The 25,569-nt window shown below is 32.9% G+C and overlaps 1 protein-coding gene across 4 annotated transcripts in view; it reads right to left on the bottom strand.

Moving 5' to 3' along the window:
• The window catches only part of DACH2 (dachshund family transcription factor 2), a 623,157-nt gene that overhangs the window by 124,119 nt on the left and 473,469 nt on the right, over window positions 1-25,569 (bottom strand). For all 4 annotated transcript variants that reach the window (XM_082377224.1, XM_082377222.1, XM_082377221.1 and 1 more), the window contains 2 exons: window positions 17,551-17,686; window positions 14,959-15,042 (listed from right to left, as the gene is read on the bottom strand). In XM_082377224.1, coding sequence (XP_082233350.1) covers window positions 14,959-15,042; window positions 17,551-17,686 — 220 coding nt within the window. The remainder of the gene's footprint in view (window positions 1-14,958; window positions 15,043-17,550; window positions 17,687-25,569) is intronic.

Below are 25,569 nucleotides of genomic sequence, written 5' to 3'. Positions count from 1 at the left end.
TGTATTCAAATGTCTATATTTTCAATTAGCTTAAACCTGAATATAGACTGTGTAATCTAATAATACTACTCTAATAACATCATAGAAAGTTTCTTAGGCCAGAGCTTTATGAATATGACTATGAGACCATTAATGTAGAACTAGTAATAACAAGTAAGTTTATCTTAATTGAGCTCTCACATTGTAATTAAATACAATCTCAAACACTGGTCTTAGAATTTAGCTCCCTTAAAAAGGCAAGTATGCACATGGACACACACACACACACACACACACACACACACACACACACATACACACACACACACCATGGCTCATTCATTATTTAAGAAAGGCTCTTAAAACCATAATTCAAACAGAGTCATGTACCAAAATGTTCATTGCAACTCTATTTACAATAGCCAAGACATGGAAGCAACCTAAGTGTCCACCATTGGATGAATGGATAAAGAAGATGTGGCACATATATACAATGCAATATTACTCAGCCATAAAAAGAAACGAAATTGAGATATTTGTAGTGAGGTGGATGGACCTAGAGTCTGTCATATAGAGTGAAGTAAGTCAGAAAGAGAAAAACAAATACCATATGCTAACATATATATATGGAATCTAAGAAAAAAAAAAAAGGTCATGAAGAACCTAGGGGTAAGATGGGAATAAAGACACAGACCTACTAGAGAACAGACTTGAGAATATGGGGAGGGTGAAGGGTAAGCTGTGACAAAGTGAGAGAGTGGCATGGACATATATACACTACCAAACGTAAAATAGATAGCTAGTGGGAAGCAGCTGCATAGCACAGGGAGATCAGCTCGGTGCTTTGTGAACACCTAGAGGGGTGGGATAGGGAGGGTGGGAGGAAGGGAGACGCAAGAGGGAAGAGATATGGGAACATATGTATATGTATAACTGATTCACTTTGTTATAAAGCAGAAACTAACACACCATTGTAAAGCAATTATACTCTAATAAAGATGTTAAAAAGAAAAAAGAAAGGCTCTTAGTTAAAAATAACAGAAATACATTCTGGTTACATCCAGTTTGTTTTATGTGTTATTACTGGCTTTTAAGCTGATGATCCAAATAAGGATGTTTGAGAACTATAACAAATCTCTACATCAGGTGTAAATAATTTTTAAAAAGTGAAATCCAGTCATAATGATCAAAACAGGCCAGACAGTGTCAAAAGTCTTGTAGCTTATCTTGACAAATTTTGATAAGAAGGAAAAAAGAACGAGAAAGGGGTTTCTAAAAGATATAACTACTAGCTTGATCTGTCTGGTTTGAGATTTGTCAAAATATACCCAGAAGTGCTCTTATAGCAACCACATCCTTATAAGCAGCACCAGACTCTGTTCTAACATGATTTTCAGGTATGGGCAATAGAAATTGAGATATATCTAGTTTACGTTATTTCAAAACTCCTTGTCATTTTAATCTAGAATGTTAAATTATTGTTATTAAAGGCTTTATTTTGTCATGATCTTTCACAATGGGCAAAAAGAATGGCTGATCTTTAATCTGGAGATATATTTATAATAGAAATATATGTGCATATTATATACATATATATATATATATGTGTATACATATATTTACCAGCAAAAACATCATTGAGGACACATATAAAATCATGCCTTGAACTATTTACCTTAAAATGGCATGAAAAAAGTCTAGTTCACAGATCACAACTGATCCAAACTAGTAATAAGACAAACAATGTGCAGATGTTATAAAATAACATTGCCTTTTAAAATCTTTGAATTTAATGTATGCCTTGGTTTCTCAGCTCACTGCTTGTGCTTTGTTCACCTCATCTGGATGCTTTCAGTTTAATTGTTAGAAAACTTCTGAGAATTAATCCCCATACCACATTTGCCTATTGCTGTTTCAGGTGTTGTGCACTTGTTTTATCTATAGTTCTTCCATCACTGTAAAAAAAATAATAATTCTTTTTTGTCACAGGAGTATCTCAATTGTACAATATACTTTTCCACTCATGGAATATGTTAGATTAAAATGAAGTTAGAGAACACTTCCCAGCTAATTCTGTAAGGCCAGTTTCCCAATTCATCCTATGAAGTGGTAATTCCCTGATACTAAAACTAGACAAAGACATCACAAGAAAGGAAAAAACTATAGAACAATATCAATTATGAACATAAGTGCAAAAAATGTTCATCAAAATACAAGCAATTGAAATTCAGCAACACATAAAAATAATTATACATCATGACCAAGAAGACTTTATCCAAGGAACAAAAGTTTAGTTCAACATAAAAAAAGAGTGAAAATATCTCTTTTTGCAATGGCATGATGTGACATGTAGAAAACCCCAAAAACTCCACAAAAAGCCTATCAGAACTAATAAAAAAATTCATTAAATTTGCAGGATTCAAAATCAACATACAAAAATCAGTTGTGTTTCAATACACTAATAAAGAACAATCAGAAAGAGAAATTAAGAAAACATTCCCAAGTACAACTGCATCAAAAAGAATAAAATACTTAGGAATAAATTTAACCAAGGAGGTGAAAGACTTGAACACTGAAACTACAAAATATTGAAGAAAGAAATTAAAGACACAAATTAATAGAAAAACATCTCATGTTCAGTAATCGGAAGACTTTTATTGTTAAAATGTTCATACTACCCAAAGTGATCTAGAAATTCAGTGCAATTCCTATCAAAACCCTAATAGCATTTTTATAGAAATAGGAAAAAAAAAATTCTAAAATTCATATAGAAACAAAAATGACCCCAAATAGCAAAAGCAATATTAAGAAAGAAGAACAAAGATGGAGGCATCATAGTCCTGCTTTAAAATTAACCCTAACCCCAACCCTAACACTAACCCCATCCCAAAGCTGTAGAAATCAATAGTATGGTACTAGCATAAAAATAGACATATAGACCAATGGAACACAGAAATAAACCCATGTATATATGGTAAACTGACTTTGATAAAGGTGCCAGGAATACACAATGGGCAATGAATAGTCTCTTCAACAAAAATGGTGCTGGGAAAACTGGATATCCACATGAAAAATAATAAAATTAAACCCTTATCTTACACCATACAGAAAAATCAACTCAAAATGGATTAAAGACTCGAGACTGTAAAACTCCTAAATGAAAACATAGAGGGAAACCTTCATGACATTGGTCTAGGCACTAATTACTTGGATATGCCACCAAAAGCACAAGCAACAAAAGCAAAAAGATAAGTAGTTATGCATCAAACTAAAAAGCTTCTGTACAGCAAAGGAAAAATCAAAATAGTAAAAAGACAACCTACAGAACTGAAGAAAAGATTTGCGAACTATATATGTGTTAAGGTGTTAATATACAGAATATAGAAGGAACTCTTACAACTTCATTAAAAAAAGAGAGAGAAACAAATAACCTGATTTTAAAAAGTACTTAGACATTTACCCAAAGGAGACATACAAATGGCCAAGAAATATATGAAAATATTGTCAACATCACTAATCATCAGGGAAATTCAAATCAAAACCAAAATGAGATATAACTTACACCTGTTAAGACAGTTATTTTAAAAAGATAACAAATGTTTGTGAGGATATGGAGAAATTGAAACACTTGTATTCTGTTGAGTGGGAATGTAAAATGCTGCAGTCACAATGGAAAATAGTATGGAGGGCCCCCAAAATTAAAAAAATAACTACTATGTGATGGATTCTGGGTATATATCCAAAAGAATTGAAATCAGGAACTTGAAGAGATATCTGCACTCCCAAATTCATTGCAGCATTATTTACAATAGCCAAGATATTGAAACAACATAAATTCCCATCAACAGATGAATGTATAAAGAAAATATGGTATATATACATAATGGACAATTATTCAGTCACAAATAAGAAAATCCTGCCATATGCAACAATATGGATGAAACTGGAGGACATCATGCTAAGTGAAATAAGTCAGTCACAGAAAGACAAGTAGTATATGATTTCACAATCTGAGGTATCTAAAACAGTTAAGCTTATAGAAACAGAGAGGAGAATGGTGGTTTGTCAGGAGCTAGAGGGAGGGGAGTGGGAAGTTGCTGTTCAATGGGCACAAAGTTTCAGTTACGTAAGATGAATAAATTCCAAAGATATGCTGTACAACTTTGTGCCTACAATAAAAATAATGTGTTGTGCACTTAAAGTTTTGTTAAGTGGATAGATCTCAAGTTAAATGTTCTTACCACAATAAAACAATAATAATAATTATTATTATTATAAATAAAATTTCCTTTAAAAATTAAAAAAATCAATGTAAAGCATTTTATTAGTAGAATAAAGGACAAAAACCACATGATCATCTCAATTGAAGCAGAGAAATAATATGACAATATCTAACATATTTTCATGGTAAAGCATTCAATGAACTAGACCTAGAAAGAAACTTCCTCAATCTGATAAAAGGCATATGAAAAACCTATTGATAACATTATACTTAATGATGAAAGACTGAACACCTTCCCCCTAAGATTGGAAAAAAAGACAAGGATTTCCACTCTCACCACTTCTATTCAACATTGCACTGGACGTTGTACCCAGGGGAATTAGGTCAGAAAAAGAAAAGGCATACAGATTGGAAGAGAAGAAATAAAACGATCTCATTTTCAGATGTCATGATTTTATATGTAGAAAACCTTAAAGAATCTACAGAAAACCCATAGAGCTAATAGCCAAGTTCAACAAGGTTGACGAATACAAATTAAATATAGAAAAGTAAAATGTATTTCTATACACTAGCAGTGAACAATTCAAAATTGAAATTAAGACAACAATCATCTACAATTGAATGTAAAACATTCAAAATAAAATATGAATAAACTTAGCAAGACAGGTGCAAAACTATGCTCTGAAAGCTACAAAACATTATTGAAGAAATTAAAGAGAACCTATAATAAATGGAAACACATCCCATGTTCATGGATCAAAATATTAATATTGTTATGATGGCAATGCACCCCAAATTGATCTACAGATTCAGCATACTCCCTATAGAAATTCCTGTTGGCATTTTATTAGAAATTGATTATGAAGTTCTTATGAAAATATAAGGGATCCATGATTTCCAAAATGATCTTGAAAAAATAAAAAAAATTGGAGTACTCATATTCCCAAATTTCAAAACTTACTATGAGGTTACAGTAATCAAGACATTGTAATACTGGTATAATGATAGACATATTGATCATGGAATAGAATTGAGAGTCCAGAAATAAACCCTTAACTTTTATGGTCAAGTGATTTTTGACAAGGGTGTTAACTCAATGGAGGAAATAATAGTGTTTTCAATAAATTGTGCTGGGACTATTGGATACCCAACTGCAAAAGAATAAAAGTAGTTCCCTGCCTAATACCAAACACAAAACTTAACAGAGGTCATAGGTTTAAGTGTGAGAGCTAAAATAACACTCTTAGATCAAAGAATTAGTAGTATATCTTTAAGGAGTATGGTTTAATCTTCAAAGATCGAAGGACAGGAGTATACCTTTAGAAAGTTGGTTTTAGCAAAGGATTCTTAGATATGACAACAAAAGCATATGTGGCAAAAGAAAAAATAGATAAATTGAACTTTATTACAATTAAAAACTTTGTTATGGACAATACTATGAAAAAAGTGAAAACACACCACAGAATGAGATAAAATGTTTAAAAATCATGTATCTGACAAGGTTCTTGTATCCAGAATATATAAAGAACTCTTAAAAAACTTGGAAATATCAAAGACAAACATTTCAATTTGAAAATACAAAAAAAAAAAAAACAGACTTAACTAGATATTTCTCCAAAGAAGATAAGCAAATGGACAATAAGCACATGAAAAGATACACAAAATCATTATTCATCAGGGAATGCATGTCAAGACCACATGATAACACTTCATACCCACTAGAATGGCTATAATCAAAAAAGCAGATAATAATAAGTGTTAAAGAGGATGGTGGGGAATTGAAACACTCACACATTGCTATTGGGAACATAAAATTCTGTAACCACTTTGGAAAACAGTGTTGTAGTTCCTCAAGAGGTCAAATATAGAGTTACCATATATATGACCCAGCAATTCAACTCCTAGGTGTACACAGAAAACAAATGGAAACATAAGTGAACACAATAACTGCACACGAATGTTCATAGCAGCATTATCTATAATAGCCAAAAGAGGGAAACACCCTGAATGTCCATCAACTAATGAATGGTTAAACAAAATGTAGTATATCCATACAATAGAATAATATTCAGACATAAGAAGGATGAACCTTGAAATCATTATTCTTAGTGAAAGAAGACAGCTACAAAAGGCCACATATTATATGATTTCATTTATATGAAAAATCCAGATTAGGCAAACCCATAGAGATAGAAATCAGGTTAGTGATTTTCAGGGCCTGGGTAAAGGGGAATGTGCAGTGACTACTAATGGGTACAGGATTTTTTTTGGTTTATGAAAATGTTCTGGGGTTCAATAGTAGTGATTTTTGTACAACCATGAGAATATAATGAAAAACACCGAATTGTACATGTTACATGGTTGAGTTTTATTATATATATGGTACACCTCAATTTTTAAAAAATGAAGGAGAGATAAAGAGACATCTGCCTCCAAAAGATGGAGAAGATATACTTTTCCTTATTCCTCCCTCTAAGTACAGCTAAGAACCCTGGGCATTATATACAAAACAAATATAAGAAGACTCTGAATGTGTAGAGAAAAGGTAGACCAGTTAGGGACATTGGAACCTGAGGAATAACACAGTAGTGAATAGCCTGGGATTTCTCTTTGCCTCTCATATCCCTGACTGACTATTGGAAAAGTCAGCAATCCAGAAACACCAATAGGCACAGACAAATAAATCCCCCAGAAAAGTGTGTTCTCTCTAGCCAAAGGATCAGGAATGGATAGCTGAGCAATACTAAAACTTTTAAACAATAACTGCTCTACCTCAGACAAACACCCCAGAAAAATATGCAGCCCTGCCTCCACCCCACCAGCAAAGACCAAATGGGAAACATAAAATTCACTCTTCCCAGCCTATAATGAGCTGTGCCAATGCCTTTCAAACCCTACCACCACTGGTGATGGTGGTGTCAGAAAAGAAGGCTTAATGGAGATTCAGGACTTTAGCAGTGTTTAGCAGCAATGAGGCCACCCCCTCACACACAGTATCAGTAGAGACTACATGGAGAGCCTAGACTTCCACCTTCTACCCAGTACCCTTTACCATCTTGGGTGGTATCAGAGGAGATATACTGGAAAGTCAAGACTTTTGCCACTGCTCAGTGGGAATGAGGCCATGTGCAATGTAAGGCAAGGCCACAAGGGAGAGTAGTAACTCCTTCCAGACAGGGTGGTTATCAACAGAATGAGGAGCCTGAATTACTACCCCCACCCAGCACTACTGTAGCACCAGCTCACCCCAGGATTTCAATGGAGGCAGAGTGGAGAATCTGGACTCCCATACACACCTGGCAGAAATGAGGCAGTGTTGCCTCCCTTGCCCCACCAGAGCTGTGTCAGGAGGCGCCTGAGAAAATGCAAGATTTAAATAAGATCCAGAGTTTCATAATACCTAAAATGTCCATGTTTCAATAAAACAATCACTTGTGAAACCAAGAACCTGGAATATATCAACTTGAATGACTAAAGACAATGAACCCTAAGATTTCACAGATGATTTTAAAGCTGTCATTATAAAAATACTTCGATGAACAATTACAAAGATGTGTGAAACAAATGAAAGAATAGAAAATATCAGCAAAGAAATGGAAAGTTACAGCAAAAAAAAAAAAATAATAAAAATGTTCAAAAAGAAGCAAATGGACATTTTAGAACTGAAAACTAAAATAACCAAAATTTTAAAACTCAATGGACAGGCTCAATACATAGAGTGAAGAGGGCAGATGAAAGAATCAGTGAACTTAAAAATAGAAAAATAGAAATGTCTTAATCTGAACAAGAGGGCGAAAACACACTTTGGAAAAAAAAATAAGAGAGAAAAAGAGCTACAGAGGTATGTGGAACTATGACACAAGATCCAACATTTGTGTCATTGGAGTCCTAGAAGGAGAGGAGAAAGAGGGCAAGGCTAAAAATCTACTCAAAGAAATAAAGTCCCCAAACCTCCTAAATTTGTCAAAAGACATGCACTTACGGACTCAAGAAGCTGAACAAATTCCAAACAGGATATATCCAAAGAAATCTTCACCAAGACACATCATAGTCAAACTTCTAAAACCAAAGACAAAGAAAAAATCTTGAAAGTAGTCAGTCATTACCTATCAGAGGAAAAGCAGTTCAAACAGCAGTGGATTTCTCATCAGAAACCATGGCGGCCAGAAGGAAATGGGACAACATTTTTCAAGTGCTGAAAAAATAATCATCAACCCAGAATTATGTATCTGGTAAAAATATCCTTCAGGAATGAAGGGGAAATGGAGAAACTCTCAGATGAAGGAAAACTAAGAGAATTTGTTGCCAGCCAACTTACTTTAAAAGAATGGCTAAAGAAAATTGTCTAAACAAAAAGGAAATAAGAGAAGGAAAATTTGAACATCAAGAAGAAATAAAGAACAACAGAAAGAGAAAATTATGAGTAAATACTTATGAAATACTTTGAACTGAATGAAAATAAAAATACAACATATCAAAATTAGTAAAACTTAGTTAAACCAGTACTGAGAAGAAATTTTATTATATTAAATACTCATATTAGAAAAGAGAAAAGGGGTAAAATAAATTATCTAAGCTCCCACTTTAAGAAACTAGAAAAAAGAAGAGCAAAATAAACAAACCAAGCAGAAAAGGGCACTAATAAAGGTAAGAGTAGAAATAAATGAAATTGTAAGCAAAGGAACAATAAAGAAAATCAAAGAAGCAAAAGCTGACAGTTTGAAAAGATCAATAAAATTTGAAAACCTCTAGCTGGAATGACAATTACAAAAGAGAAGGCACAAATTACCATTATCAGTATTCCACAGATATCAAAAGGATAACAAGGAATACTACAAACAATACTATGCACATAAATTCAATAAGTTAGATTAAATAGATCAACTCTTTAAAAACACAGACTACCAAAACTTGCTTAATAGGAAAAATAGTCTGAATATTCCTATAACTGTTAAGGAAATTGAATCCAGAATTTTTAAATATCCCCAAAATGAAACTTTTGCACCCAAATGGTTTCACTGAATAATTCTAACCAAAAATTTTAAAAAGAATTGATACCAATTCTACATAATTTCTTCCAAGAAAGAGAAGAAACCCTTCCCAATTCATTTTATGAGACAAGTGTTACTATGACACTAAATACCAAGCCATTGTCAAAAACAGACTGCAGGCCAATCCCTCCTGAATATAGATGCAAAATTGCAAACAAAATATTAGCTAACCAAATCCCACAATGTATAAAAAGAATTACACACGGTAACCAAGTATGATTTATTCCAGGTATGTGAGGCTGGTTTAACATTGAAAAATCAATCAATGTATTTCACCATATCAACAGGCTAAAAATTTTTTTAAATCATACTATCCTATAAACATAGGCTGAAAATTCATTTGACAAAATACAACACTCATTCATGATACAAACTTTCAGCCAATTAACAGCAGACCTAAATTACCTCAACTAGATAAAGAGTATCTACAAAGAAATGTACAGATAATATCATACATAATGTTGAAAAACTGAACGTTTTCCTGCTAAAATCAGAAAGAAGTGAAGGATGTCTACATTCATCACTGTTTTTCAATGTAGTACTAAAAGTCCCAGCCATGACAATATGGCAAGAAAAAGAAATAAAATTCCCATAAATTAAAAGGCAGAAATAAATTGTTTTTATTTACAGATGGCATGGTCTGAATGCATATGTAGGAAATCCCAAGGATTAAAACCAACCAAAAAACTTGTAGAGCTAATAAGTGAGGTTAAGTAAGATGGCAGGATCCAAGACCAACGTATAAAAATCAACAGTATTTCTATATACTAAGAAAGCTGTAGTGTGAAAACTGAATTTGAGAATACAAACACATTTATAGTTATTCAAACCATTTATAATTATACAAACAATGAAATACTTAGGTATGAATTTAACAAATCTTGTACAGAACTTGTATGCCAAAAGCTAACTTTGCTGATGAAAGGCAGAAAACCTAAATAAATGGAAAGACATACTGTACTCATGTATTGAAAGACTCAAAATAGTAAAGATGTCATTTTTCCCAAATTAATCTATAGTTTTAATGTAATTAATATCAAAACCCCAGCAAGGTTTTTTATAGACATATACTATCTTTTATAAAATATATGGAAAAGTCACAGTCTCTAGAATAGCCATGAAAATCTTGGAAAAAAAAGAATAAAGTAGAAGGAGTAATTCTATCAGATATTAAAACTTACTATGGGGCTTCAATAATCAAGACTGTGGTACTGGTAGAAGGATAGATACATAGATAGGTAAAACTGAATAAAGAAATAGTCCTGAATAAGTACAGATTACTGATTTTTGATAAATCACCACAGCAATTCAATGAAGGAAGAATAGCCTTTTCAACAAATGGTGCTGGAGCAGAAAAACAACAAGAACCTTGAGTTGAGATAACGATCATAAACGTAAAAAGTAAAACCATAAAACACAGAGAAGAAAACACAGGAGAAAATCTTCAGGACCTCAGACTAGGTAAAGAGATTTTAGACTTGACAGGAAAAGCACCATAACAGAAAAAAATTACAAACTGGACTTCATCAAAATTAAAAACTTTTGCTCTGCATATGACCCTTTTAACAGGTTATAAAAATAAGCTACAGAGTGGGGAAAATATTTGCAAACTACATATTTGATAAAGGACTTGTATGTAGAATATGTAAAGAATTCTCATAATTCAACAAAATAAAAACAAACCAATTGGAAAATGGGGAAAATACATGAAGAGAGACATTTCATCAAACGTGATATACAACCAAGAGGTTCAATATCACTAGCCCTTAGAGAAATGAAAATTAAAACTGCAATGAGATATCGCTACATGCACCTATGTGAAGAGCTAATTTTTTTTCTTTTTTTTAAAAAAAGGACCACACGAAATGCTAGTAAAGATGTGGAGAACCTGGACCACTCATGTATTGCTGGTGGGGATATAAAAATGATCCAGCCACTCTGAGAGATAGTTTGGCAGATTGTTATAAAACTACACATACACTTACCACATGACCCAGCACTTGAGCATTTGTCCCAGAGAAATGAAAAGTTATATCTACATAAAAACCTGTACATAAGTGTTCCTAGAAGTTTCATTAATAATAGACAAAAACTGGACACAATGAGATGTCGTACAATGGATAAATGATTACACAAACTCTGGTACATGCATACCATAGAATACTACTCAGTAATAAAAAAGGAAAACTATTGACACATGCAACAATCTGAATGAATATCAAGGGAATTTTGCTAAGTGAAAAAATGTCAATCTTAAAAAGTCATATACTGCAAGATTCCAATTTTAGAACATTCTTAGGATGATGGAATTATAAAGATGGAAAACGGTGGTTTTCAGGGGTTAGGGATCATGGAGTGCAGAGGGAGACAATAAAGGAATAGCAGGAGAGACATCCCTGTGGTGATAGAACAGTCCTATATCCTGATTGTGCTGGTGGTTATACAAATCTAGACATGTGATAAAATTCCATAGAAGGATACATGCAGACATACACACCAATGAATTCATGTAAAACTGGTGAAATTTGAGTAAAGTCTGTGGACATAGCAATGTAAAACTTCTGATTTTCATATCGGGGTAAACTTATATAAGATTTTGCCATTGGGGGAAACTGGTTGAAGGGTTTACACAAGATCTTTATGTATTCTTTTTGCAACTTAATTTGAGTCCACAACTGTTTCTAAATAAAATTTTTAAAAATGAAGGTAATTCAAAGAAAATGTCCGGTAAGATATGTTTCTTCTTTCTCTCATTTCTATTTGGAATCACTGAATGGCATAAAATGCACAAAATTATTTCTTTCACCTTCCTTTATGTATTTTAATGTCATCATAAAGTTTATTTGTAATGATGTTTATATTTTAGTCGGCCCAATACTTTACTCTCTCTTATTCAAAAAATATAATATTCATCAGATATATTTTCCATTTTAACCAGGGTCATAATCATTTCCAAACACCTTCCAAAAATGATTTAGTGTAGTACCTGAGATTGTCTCAGGAATAGATTAAGAGGGAGAAGCATCTGATTGAATAGAAAGTATTTACATTATTATAGTGTCAATATATAGCCCAAGCCCTCCTCTAAACTGAAATTAGCCTATTTGTATAAAAATAAATATGATAGTACCTTTATTTTAGATGAGATATACTTTAGAGTCTTATGATCAAAGGATGTTAAAACTATTAGCTTTTCATCTGTAGCCTGTGGACTGATTTAAAATGTAATGTTTCAGTGGACTCAAGTCATGTAATGTTTCAGTAGCTAGATGATAAATTTATTGTTCCAATGTTTATACAGCATTCCAAATTTGACCATCAATACTTCTCATACATATAAAGTTTTCAATAGATACATTCAATACAAAATGCAAAATATCAAAAAGCCCCTATTTCTGACAGCAGTTTGGGAGACCAGTGGCTGCCAAGGGAAGAGGGTCTTGTTTTGGACCTTTGCTTCCACATGGGTGAAGTAAGGTGGATAGTCCCAAAGTCTCTACTCTAAAGAATCCCAGAACTTATTGCTGAAAACTATGTAACACAATGTCATAACATGTGATTGATTTGGTCAATTTGTTTGACTAAGTCTGTGGAAAAATAAAATCAAAGGCTTTATTTGATTGACGAGTTAGTTTAGTCAAAATACTTGAGTCAAAACTAAAATAGCAATTTTGGTAAGTCATGTTGGACACAGTCTAAATGGAACTCACTGCATGAAAGCCCAGATCATATAGACTTTGAAATGTCTGCATATGAAAATTTAAGGCAAAATACAAATTATCACACTAGCTGTCACCCAATTTTACAACATAGAGTAAGAGGCGGGCTACATGAAGCATACTCTAATCATTTTCTGAAAATTTCCACATAACAGCAAAGCTGGCATTTTATAATTTCCAGAGCTATAAATCATTTTTAAAATCACGATATTACTCAAAACAGATGTGAAAACATATGTTTGCCACAGTTGTATAAACTGCCTACTTGTCAAACTTAATAAATGTTGAGACTTCTACTTTAACTGCATTCCCTTTTAAGAACTAAAATCTATTTGAGGAAAATATATTTTATCTTAAGTACAAATGTAACTGGTAGAACTTAACATAGAAAATCTCATTTAAAATAAAGTTTTCCATTATAACCAGAGAAGTACAGTTTAATATGCCACTCCGGTCTATTAATGTCCTCACCAGGATGTGTGACCAACCCATTTGAAATGAGTATAACTGTGCCATTCCACAGTAAGAGATTCAGAAATGCCAGTGCATACCACTGTGTATTTTATGAAAATCGGCTACTGTACATCTGTACTAGCACTCCAGCTGATTTTTAATAAGACACAGCAGTGTGTACTTGAACACTGCAGCAAACAGGCCAGTCCTAAATGCCATTTTGACTTATGAGGTTTGCAGTTCTGACAGAGTCATATGTATCATGTACAGCTTGAGATTTTCCTAGAAAATGTGCTTTACTTCCAAGCTGTCCTTCAAATAGTCATGACTTGCTAGGAAAGAAGTTTCAGGAACAAATTGTTTTTGAGTTATGAATGAAATTTCATCTTTAACTATAATTCCATTACCTGTGTAAGAGTTTGGGTAGTTTAATATACTGAACCTGACTTCCATTCTGACAACTTTTCTGAAATCAAGCATTTACATCTTGGGGCCCCAGAGGGTACAGTCTTTCAGTATTTGGATAAGAAAAGACAAAACATGTGGCAAGGAAACCAACAATGGATCAATGAAATTAAAATTATACATTATTCCAAATTCTAACTAAAAAGCTCATCTAGGTAATTAGAAAGCAAGTTCAGTCTAGAGAAGAAATAAAAAATTTCTCCATTAACTCTTCAGCTCATGGAGTGTTTTTTTCTGTATATTATGAGCATCTTTATTAAAGATGGAAAAATGCAGCCTATAGTGAAGTACAATCAGACCATCTGATGATCTGATAAATTACATGTTAGCTTATGTTCTTTAGCTTAGAGTTACTAACTCATGGTGACAGTCATAACGCATAGCCTATAACATATGCTGATATATTTTCCTTTACTCTTACCTTTACAGACTTTTAAACAAAGTTTTACTCAGTTTTCATATCAGAAAGCCTGTCTTTGAAATTCTTACTTTCCCTATCTTCTTTAAACGGATATCCTAAGAAAAAATTGGATACTGTGCAGAAATGACACGTTTGTCAGTTGATTACAAGCCAGATTGATGTCATATCTATCAATATTATAGGTAAATACCTGATTGGAGCTGCTTGCTAAACTTTCCTCTGAAATGTCCAAATTAGCATATACTTTTAAAATCACTTTTGAGTGTTGAGGGGAACATCTCTCCTCTATGACAGCAACTCAAGTTTTTCAAACATAACCATCAAATGGTGATTCATTTAAATATAGTCAACAAAGTGCATACATAATAAAAAGAGAATCAGATGTCTTGGATCAGGCATAATAAAAGGACTTAGGGTAAAGTTTCCAACCATAGGCACAGAGAAACTTCGGGCTAATATGTTATTTATAGCATCAAATAAACAAGCTTCAGGTAAATATTATTTTTTTACTACTAAAAGAATTTATCCAAAGCCAGTATGGATCTATTCTGACTTAGGGAAATGTGGATGCAATATACAGCAATGGGATGTTAATTGAGTTAGTATCTGATCTTTATATGTACATCAAATAAGCAAAAGTCATTTTACCTTTATTTTCCCTTTGGAATTTTTTGATGGTTGGTCCATTATCCTGATCAACAAGAAGTTCCTCTCTATTGTTGGGCATCATAACTATAAATAAGAGATATAACTGAGTAATTTTCTTGCAAAACACCCAAAAGAAAAGCAGAAAACCATTACATAAATAGCTATTTTACTCCAATAACAACATGAATTTTATACACTTCTACTTCTGAACAACTGAAAAGATTTTTGTTGGTCTGATGATCATACAATTTAAAAATCAATAAGCTGCTTAATCATATGAATTTTAAAGTATAATTAACACATAGTATATATATAATTTCCAATGTATTTTCTTTAAATCATTTAAAATATTTCCTTTTTTGAAATTCATGTGCAAATTAGCTATTTACCTCCATAATTAATAATATATTTCCCAAAATGCTTCAGAGAGAATTTTGCACTTAATCTCATGAGTTTAAAATAATTATGAATTTAGTTTACTTTGTAGAGTTTTTGCAAATATATAGCAAAATTAATAGATAAAATATAATTTTCTGGTAATTGTAAGTGCTTCTTCACAAGACATTTATATTGAAAGAGGAAAATCATGTCAATTTCAGTTTATCATTTAATTCTCTTTAGTTATATTTTATTAAAATGTTATATAGCACTATCAATAAAGTATGGTCACTTTAAACCAAAAATCATCAAACCTTTTAATTCACTTATAGACAATCTCACTATCACGCTTGGACAATTGTGGAATGTGCATAGAGAGTATAATTACTGCCAGTGGAATAAGAAATGTTTTATGTTGTCAAGATTTTTTTTAGAATATTATATTGCTTTGGATATAGTTTATTTCTAAGTATGACATCTCTTATGATATGTCTATTACAGAGTACACATATTTCCCTGTGTGCTCTGCTTTTAGCCAGCACTCAATAAATAATTCTCTCTCTCTTTTTCCTCTCTACTGCCCTCCCTCATCAGTACAAAGATTATCCTAATAGAAGAATGTATGTTTCTTGATTCCTTTATGGTCATCTGGCTACCCCCACAGGTCTTGCTCAGACTCCCTTGAATCTGTTGCACACAATATTGTAACTAGTAGGTTAGTCTGTATCCACAGAACAGAGTAAAGCTAGAAAACCTCTGTCACCTCTTCCAGGAATTAAATTTACTCCCTTATGGCCATTAGCTACAAGTTCTAATTCAGTGGTTAACTCTGGCTGCACATTAGAATGTCCTGAGAAGATACTGAAAAGCAAAACAAAACACTCCTTCTAGGCTCTATTCCAGACCAGGTAAATGAGACCCTGAGTGTGTGGCCTGGGCATCCAGATTTGTAAATGCTCCATAGGTGATTATAATGGGGAGCCAGATTTGAGACCCACTGGGCTCACTATGAAGCTAAATCGTTATAAAGAATATATAATATCGACAAGCTAAGTGAGACTTGGATGAATTTCCACAAGAGAGAAATCATCTTTGTCCTTCCCCACCACAAATCCAGAACCTAACACCTTCCCTAATCCCTCAAATTCCTTTTCTCCCCCATAAAAACATTATTTTGGAGAGTCTTGAAGCAATCACTCTTATGAAGTGTAAAAATTTAGAGTTTACATTAAAAATGTCCCTATAGTAAGACTAAAAGAAGATAAGATACTATTTTCCCTAAAGGAAATGGATACTTAGGAAATTGGATTGTGTAGGTACAGAAGATTAATGAAGATTTTACCTAGCTCACTTGGTTCATACTTATTATATACCAAATAAGAATTTGTTATAGCTGAATGCACTGAGTAATGTCTGTATACCTGAGTAGGATCAAACAGCAGGAGATGATAAGCAATCAAGGCAAAGCCACACAGAGAAAAATAGTGCTTATCCCTCACATTTCCTTAGCGCTTTAAATTTCTGAAGTGTTTTTTCCACATATTATTTCATTTGACCTCATAAAACTCCAGTGCAATAGGCAGAGCAGTAATTATATCCATATGTTAGGTAAAGATACTCATTGTGGTTAAGTGACATACCCAAGATCTCATAGCTAGTTAGTGCCAGACTGTGTCTAGATTCAAGTCTCCAATATGCCAGATCACTGACAATAACATTATAATATTTCTGGAATAGTGTCTGTGGTGTAAGACTTCTGAAACAATAAAAAAGAAACGTAGGAAAAATCATGTTAAAATTTGTGATCTAAATTGCTGAGATTATTGCAAATCATATATTGATTCACTTTTTAATCACTCTTACATGATCAACTGTCCAAAGGATATTTTATCTTCCATTATTCAAAGCGTGCTGTGAATATAGCAAGTGATTTGTATCACACTAGCTGCCAAATACCAGCACATTGAATTAACATATACTCTACAAAAATCCCATCAAATTGTTCCCATGAGATCCAGTGATACAGTAAATGAAGCCCCTTCCAGAGAACAAACTTTTAACACCTTTTTTGTTGTTCATATTGCTTCAGTAATAAAAAATCACCACTTTTCAAAAAGTATCAATTCCCCCAGGTTTTTCTCCCCTCTCTATTGCCTAATGAAGAATTTCCTGAAAGATTCTCTTTCAGTTCCTTGCTTCAGGTGAGATACTCACCCATTCTCTCCGAATGGTGATCCATCTGAGAGGGAGAGCTGGACACGCTGCTGCTGGGGTGGGAGGAGGTCTGGCTCCCAGGGCGATGACTCTCTTCCAGGGAAGGAGCAGGAGAAGGACTCTCTGGGATCCGTTCCTTACACAAAAGGAAACACAAAAGGAAATGTGATCTTGCACCAAGTTTTTCACATTGGTGGAGTCCATAACATTTGAAATGTTGACCTCTCATCCTGAAAGTGCATACATCCATAATACTTGGTCTTAAACACATATCTTCAGACAAAACCATATTTTTTGTTCTTGGGAAATTAATGGGATATTGTGAGGGTTAAATAAGAGAAAGAGTGAAAAGGCTCAGTGCTATGCCAGATACATGGTAGAGCTCAAGAAAGGTTAGTTTCCATTTCCTTTCCTAGGAAATTCATCAAGGATTACAAAGTGAAGTGACTATTGTTAGTGAAAATTTGTTATTGTAAGCTTCTACATTGATATAATGTTCAGGCCATAACCTGGAGGGTGAGCTTACTGTCTGAGTAAGAAGATCCCCCAAAGGTAAACACCTGGAACCCTGGAATAAAACTTACAAATAGTGGCACCTGGTACATGTTGTGTCATTCTGCACTGACAAAAATTATGGCAATAATATACTTGTGATCTATCAGACCTTAGGAATTCATGTTGAATTTTGCAAACAAAATAGTTTGATAGTCACAGGACACAATGATGGGTTTTTAAAACTAAGACCTATCAACATCAGTTCATTAGTACTGTTTAGATTTTTATAGTTTTAAATTATGAATTTGAATAAAAATAAAATATTTCTTTTACATATCTCAACATTAATGGTTATGGTTCTCAGGACTTTTGTGATAATGAATATTGCTAAAAACTCTGAAGTTATTCACTGTGCTTATGCATCACAAACTGATGAATAAATCTGAAAATCATTTAGTTAATTTGATCAATTAAAAAAACACATTGTAGTGTTTATCCATATATGCAATAAATGTGACTCAGTGATAGACATGCTGGGACAGAGAATGTTTATTCTATAAAATATTTAATTCATCCATAATAAATTTCTTAAATTAAATGTTCTGTCTAATTATGTGTAATTACAACCTCAGTATTCTAATCATCATAACATTAAAAATTAGTTTGTCAAATATGTTCTTATACATTTTCACAATGATTTTGCACAAGAGGTCCAAAACTGATAAATTCCTTAAAGAAAAACTGTTTAATGCAAAATTAATATTATGAGAGTTAAAGGTTATTATTTCATTAGTGGAAATTAGCATTTTGCAATGTCTATCATTGTGGCAGACAGAATAGTGCCCCCCTGCCCCGCCAAAGATGTTTAGTCCATATCCTAAGAGCTAGAGCCTGTGAATATGTTATCTTACATGGCAAAATGGACTTTTCAGATGTGACTGAGAACCCTGAGATAGAGCTATTACACTGGATTATCTTGGGGGCAGAAAGGAAAGTCAGAGGAAGATATGATTATGGAAGAATGGTCAGAGAGATAAGTTGGAAAAGGCAAGGAAACCGATTCTTTATTGGGAGCTTACAGAAAGAAATGCACTCTTGCCAGCAGCTTGATTTTAGCTCAATGATAGCCATGTCAGACATCTGACCTACAGAACTGTAATATAATAAATTTGCATTGTTTTAAGCTACTTAATTTGTCATAATTTGTTACAGAAGCAATAAAGAACTAATATAGTCATCAATGTAGTATGTTCATTTTTAAATGGTGTTTTATATATTATTATTTAGCATTTAGTTAACATTTGATAATTTTAATGAAATGAATAGCTGACTTTGAGTATATTAGCTGCAATATGATATAGTTATTAAATACCAATAATTGTAAATATATACTACACCTTAAAGGCTCTATAACTTTTGTCATGCTTCAAAAACAATGTTTTAAGACAGAGAAATATATATTTCATTTATATTTAGTATACAGTTAAGTATACAGTTGCAATACTATGTACACAGGGCAAGATCAAAAGACACTATAAGCAAAGCAGAAGAAGAGAATCATTTTTTTTCCAAATAATTATATTTGTATTTTGGAGGGATGGTATGGAGATGGGCAGCAAATTATATATAGACTTTATACCACATCATTTTACTTTTTGAAAAGACTAGTAGTTCATCAGCTGTGAAATTCAACCTAAAGTATAGTGATTAAAAATATAATCCCTAAATAGCATGTGAACATACACACACACACACCCCAACGAAAGGAATTTCATATATGAGGTCAAAATTATTTTTTGCTTTTCACTGTTGTGTAGTCTCAATGATTCTATGCTAAAATGTGTCCAGTCTTTGAATTCTAACATTGGATATTTGCTGAAAAATATGTAATTTAATAACTATGTTTATCTCTAATGGACCTGTAAGTGAATGGATAAGGACAAAGTACAGCAGTTACTGAGCAAAAATAGAACTGAACAAACAAAATCACTGTGTAGTGGCAAACAGGAACAATACACAGCAATATATGCTGTCATAATAAAAATGGAAAATTTGGGGGTGATTCATAAAACTGATGGTTTGGAAAAGCAAGAGAATTCAAGTGACAGTGATACTTGAACTTGCTCACCCTGCTTAAAAAATGAAAACTTATGCTGAATTTTTAAAAAATTGGAAGAACATCTACACAAATAGAAAATACTATAAATAATGAGAAAAAATACAATGCTCTAAAGAGGAATCCTCCAAAATGTTTAAAATTTTCATATGAACAAATAATATGAACTCAAATAATATACTTTTAAACTCTTTCTTTGACATTTTGAACAGTACATTAGGTGGAAAAATAAATTAACTTTTAAAACATGACTTAGAGCTACTTAGAGCTAACATTTTGCATAGTCATATTTCTGCTTTAATATTTTGTAGCCTGCACTTTCCAAATTCCATCAAGGTTCAATCATTGTTATTGTCTCCTAAGACCTCACAGAGGTCAGACTTTTTTCACCATGTAAACAACATTAGATGAATCCAGTGCCTTATACTGATTAAGAATTAGGTGGGTTTAAAAAAAAATCTGTAGGAAACTGGGAATGTTTAATTTCTCCTAAAATAATGACTAGTTCTATAAACAATTTCTACTTTGCAAGTAAACAGATCCATTTTTCAGCCCTGTAATCAGTATGCATCTATTTAGCTACTTAACTGCAATGTGTTTTGGTTCATTAGGTGGCTACTGTTGTGTCTCAGCCTAGTTAAATTTTCACAGCAAGTTAATCTGTTTTATTACAAATGGAACACAAGTGATAATGTCTTCACCATTTGCCAAATACAGGGTTAACAGTATTTGCAACAAATCAATAAGGGCATTTAAAAAGGAAAATTGCAAATCTATAACCCCAATCATTTTACTCATTGATGACTTAATTTTATTTGGCATTTATGACTTTTACAACACTGTTACTCTTCATGTATTTCATTCGTGCCCCATCAAAAACAGCTGTAGCTCTTCTGAAACACTGCAGAAGTTTTCTCCATATTCAGTCAACGTAGCAAGGAGGGAGATTTCCAAAACTGATACATACTTACCCAATCAATCCCCACTTTCCCCTGAAATTAGTAAAATTATCTGCAATAATAACTCAAATTCTAGCATATACTTACATAGTTCAAGGCTTGTGACTAAGAAGAAAGAGTCATTATAGAAAATGTTTTTAATTAGTACCTATTATTCCCTCTTCTATCACACTGTTTCCCTTTTTGGGGGGTACATATGGTCAAAGGAGATGTTCATCATATTAAATCATTTGAAAGTACATTTGAACCTTAATAAAAACCAGGGTCAAAGCTGAGAATAATCAGTTTTATACAAGGTTTAACACAGTCAGTTTGGTATAGGATTTAGTTTGTTGGCACTAAGGTATCAACTCTGCCCAGTTTCATGGAGATCCTTTATTTCATCTCAATGTATTTCTTTACATCTTTGGAAATATAATATACGCAGAACTTGTGAAGTACTAATACACGCGTATCAAACGTGTTTATATTTATGTGTTCATGTGTGTTGTTGCCTTTTAAAAACACCTATCTCAATGTTAAATTGTACCTCTGATGTTTTATGATATTGATTCTTCTCAAGCGTTCAGTGGGGTTATGTAACATACAATTTGTCTTTTTATTTTTATTTAATTGGAATTCGACTCTCACTGTAATTACTCTTCCAAATGTTAATCTATTAATGAGTTCCTAAAGGATTTAATGGCATTTCGCTGCTTAGGAGTGGCTTTTGGAAGTTTATCTGAATGCTAGATAGTTTATTCATGCATTTGTCTTGATATTTCATATTTAATTGATGTGTTCCTTCTGTACTGTCACCAGAGTTATGCAGAAACAGAACAGATTGTAATTGGACAGACTTAAATAATAAAATCAGGAACAAGAAAATAAGAAGTTTGTTCATTGTTGTTGCTAACTTGGGTTACCATTAGTCCTGAGGAAGAATTTGATGCTCAGATTTGTTATCTTTGAATACTATTGAATGCATGACACTTTGTGAATTTTTATGAATCAGTTTAAGAATTAGTAAGTGCTCCATAATCAACAATTTACAAATGTATTTACGTTAACACAGATGGATATGGCAGGGTTTTCATGAATTTAGAAAAAAACAGACAGATGAGGGGGGTGCAACTGGAACATGTAACCATGAGAGAGTCCAAAATCATAAGCATGCCCTAACTGTGACCTATGTAATATTTGGACAAAGGACCCTTTCACCTCTTCAATTTGAAACTTGTTCTGGAAGAGGCTGACAGCTGAAGGGAATCAGCCATAATATCTGTTCATAGCATGTAAATGACCTCGAGTGGGAGAATGGATAGTTCAGTGGGAATATGTATGGCTTGCAAATTATGTTGTAGGTTTGGACATCTGCCACCCATCCAAACACACACACACACACACACACACACACACACCTTAATTCTCACTCAATGCATCTTCATCTCACGTTCTAAAAACAGTAATAGCTTTGTTTTTCCACAGAGCACTTAGAATAAGACTCAACTAGTGATTTTTTCAGTGAATTTGAATTATCACAAAAAAACCCTCTCTGTGTTGACTAATTTTAATACCAGATGTTCACATGCTAATGCCATTGCCTTGTGACCATTTCCAATCAATTCATTAATTGCCAGCTGCTCAGCTAAACAAAAAACACAGCTAATCAGATGATACTGGTAAACAGCCAAATAACAGCTTCCTACTTAAATTTCTTAAATTTGTTATCAGAGAAAACTATGGCACACTGATATGACAAAGTTTCCCACAAATACAGAAAAACTGTATTATAAAATATTTAAATGTAGGAAAATATATTTTCATATCAGTCAGGTATTTTACCTATTCTGCTCTCAGGATTTTGCCACATTGAGTAATATAACTGAAGGATGAAAAGCTTTGAAAGCCTAATGATCTTAATGCAATTTTCAATTCATGTTATAGTTATATTAGTTATTAGCTACAAATGCTAATATCTGAGCCAACAGTAAAGGGATCTGAGCCAGACCTAAAGACTATGTGCCTGGCATAACAATATTCCCAAACTAGTTTCTGGCCAAAAAACAGAAACAAACAACAACAACAAAACCAAAACCAAAAAAAAAATTTGTTCGCAACTTATAATGTCTTTTCCAGCTTGGGAATTAACATCTGTATCACTAATGATCATTTATGTTGAAAACATTCCCCAAAGTTTAATATCTGATGAATCATTAGTTTTCATTCATTCATGCAACAAACATTTATTGAGTGACTAATATACCCATTAAGGATGAAAGAAAGGCCTATGGGTGTCTTCATATGGTGTGTAGATGCTCCTAGTTCAGACTAAAGACTAAATAATCCACATATAAACATTCAAAGATAAATTAAAATAAAATACAAATTAGATCAATTTTGATATCAGAATGGGCACATCTCTCCAGTCCCCACCAGATCCCTAACTTTTCTTTTGTGGCACTGAGATCAAAATAGCCATTGCACATGAACGGATGCTCTCTAGAGGGCGGGTCCAATACCTGTATATGCATCTAATGGTGGGGAACCCTTGGTTCTGGTACTGATAAGAAGTTGCACAGACAAATGTATATAGGGAAAGCTACTTCTTTCTCAGGCTAGCTCTCTGCCATGATTTTGGTTTCTACTTATTACTATTTCTATATGAGTATAGAAAACATAATAAAAGAAAACATAAGTATAAAACATAATAAAATAATATTACCTAATATATATACTGAGTATTTACTAGATGTCCGACAGTGCTCTAAGTGTGCTAACAAGTTTGTCTCATTTAAGTCTCTTGTTAACACTATGAAGTAGGTACAATTATTATCCCCATTTCATTGGGAAATAAGGCAAACTGAGATACAGGCAGGTTAATTAATTTTCCTAAAGTCATATAAAAGAAATTTTGAAACCAGGATTCAAATACAGGCAGACAATCTGACTTCAGAGCTTGTGCTCTTACCCATCATGCCATACTGCCTCCAGTGAAATCTTCTCAATGCATCTTACTTAGCTGACAAACTATGATGGCTCTAGCCAGAAACAGTATATAATTCTATAAATTATTTGGGGGATGGGGCATCTGCCTGTTTCATTTTGTGTTTTTGATAAAGCAATGTAACATGATCCTCTGCACATATTAGACCTTTGCTAAATCAGTGAATTCTGTGTTCTTGCTCTCTGTTTTCTAATAGAAAAAGATGACAATAATAATGGAGTAAGCCAATATTCAGCAATAGCTATCATTTCTGGCCAAATTCAAGGCTAATTGCAATACATTTGCTGATTTTTCAATCTGTATTATCCTTTTTTCCCAAAGATTACTAGTGATTCTGAACTTTTCAACCATACTATCTAATGCTTTAGAACAGTGCTGTCCAATAAAATTTTCTGCAGTGATGCAAATGTTCCTTACCTGTGCTATCCAATATAGTAGTCAAGTACCATGTGACTATTGAGCAGTTGAAATGTGGCTAGTTGAAACTGAGGAACTGAAGTTTTCATTTTATTTAATTAATTTAAATTGAAATAGCCACATGTGGCTAGTGGCTACTATATTGAATAGTGTTGCTATAGTAGGTATGTGCTATGCATCTGCCTAAGATACTTTGTTAATTGTTTACCACCATGGAGGTGGGGAAGTTTATTAAACCATAAGCAAATATATATTTTCTTTAGATTCTAAGCTTCTAAAAGTCACATCACTTCTCAGAGCTCTAAAAAGCTATGGTTTTCTCTCCTACCTGTGAAAAGGAAATTAAAAGGATGAAGCCAGGTCTAGTCTCCCTTGGGTTAGCTTTCACTATCTAAGGACATTTGCAGGAATCAACACCTCTAATCACCTAACTTTTTTCACACTAGGGTAGAAATATTTACACAGTGGTAGAAGAGAAAGGCACAAATGTAATTATGCTCTTTCCAATTTGACTTTATTCTATGTTAAGCTGGTATAATATCAATTGTCAAAGAAACTAATTATTCATTCATTTTATAGAGATTTCTTAAACTTTGACTCACATGTTATGCCTTTCTGAAGAAATAAAAGATAATAGGTAAACTGTTTTGAAAAGATTTTGTTTGATTGGCTTAATGGATATGGGAGAATATTGGCATAGAAAGTTTGATTTGATAAAGATTTCATATTTCATGTAATGCTTTAAAAGGGGAGTGTTGTCTTGCTCAAACTAGAGCTAATTGTTAAATATACAGTAATTCTGTGAGCCAAGTGTTAAGCTGTTGTTAACTTGAAATCAGCCATGGTGGGAATATTTACACCATAGAAATTAGCAAATGTTATAAATCAGAGGTTTTCTTTTTTATTTTGTTTTGTTTATGAAGAGCTGCTTTACAGACACACCACTGGATGCTGGACCAAATATAAACTCTAAAACACTGAACTTTTAAGTCTATTATAGGAATTTGAAGGTTTTTTATTTCATTCTAATGTTCAACATTATCAGA

This window comes from Balaenoptera borealis (assembly GCF_965194805.1).
Source record: "Balaenoptera borealis genome assembly, chromosome: X".
In the NCBI taxonomy this organism is placed as follows: Eukaryota; Metazoa; Chordata; class Mammalia; order Artiodactyla; family Balaenopteridae; genus Balaenoptera; species Balaenoptera borealis.
The sequence above is the reverse complement of the archived record's forward strand: the minus strand, read 5'-3'. Positions and strand labels throughout refer to the sequence as shown.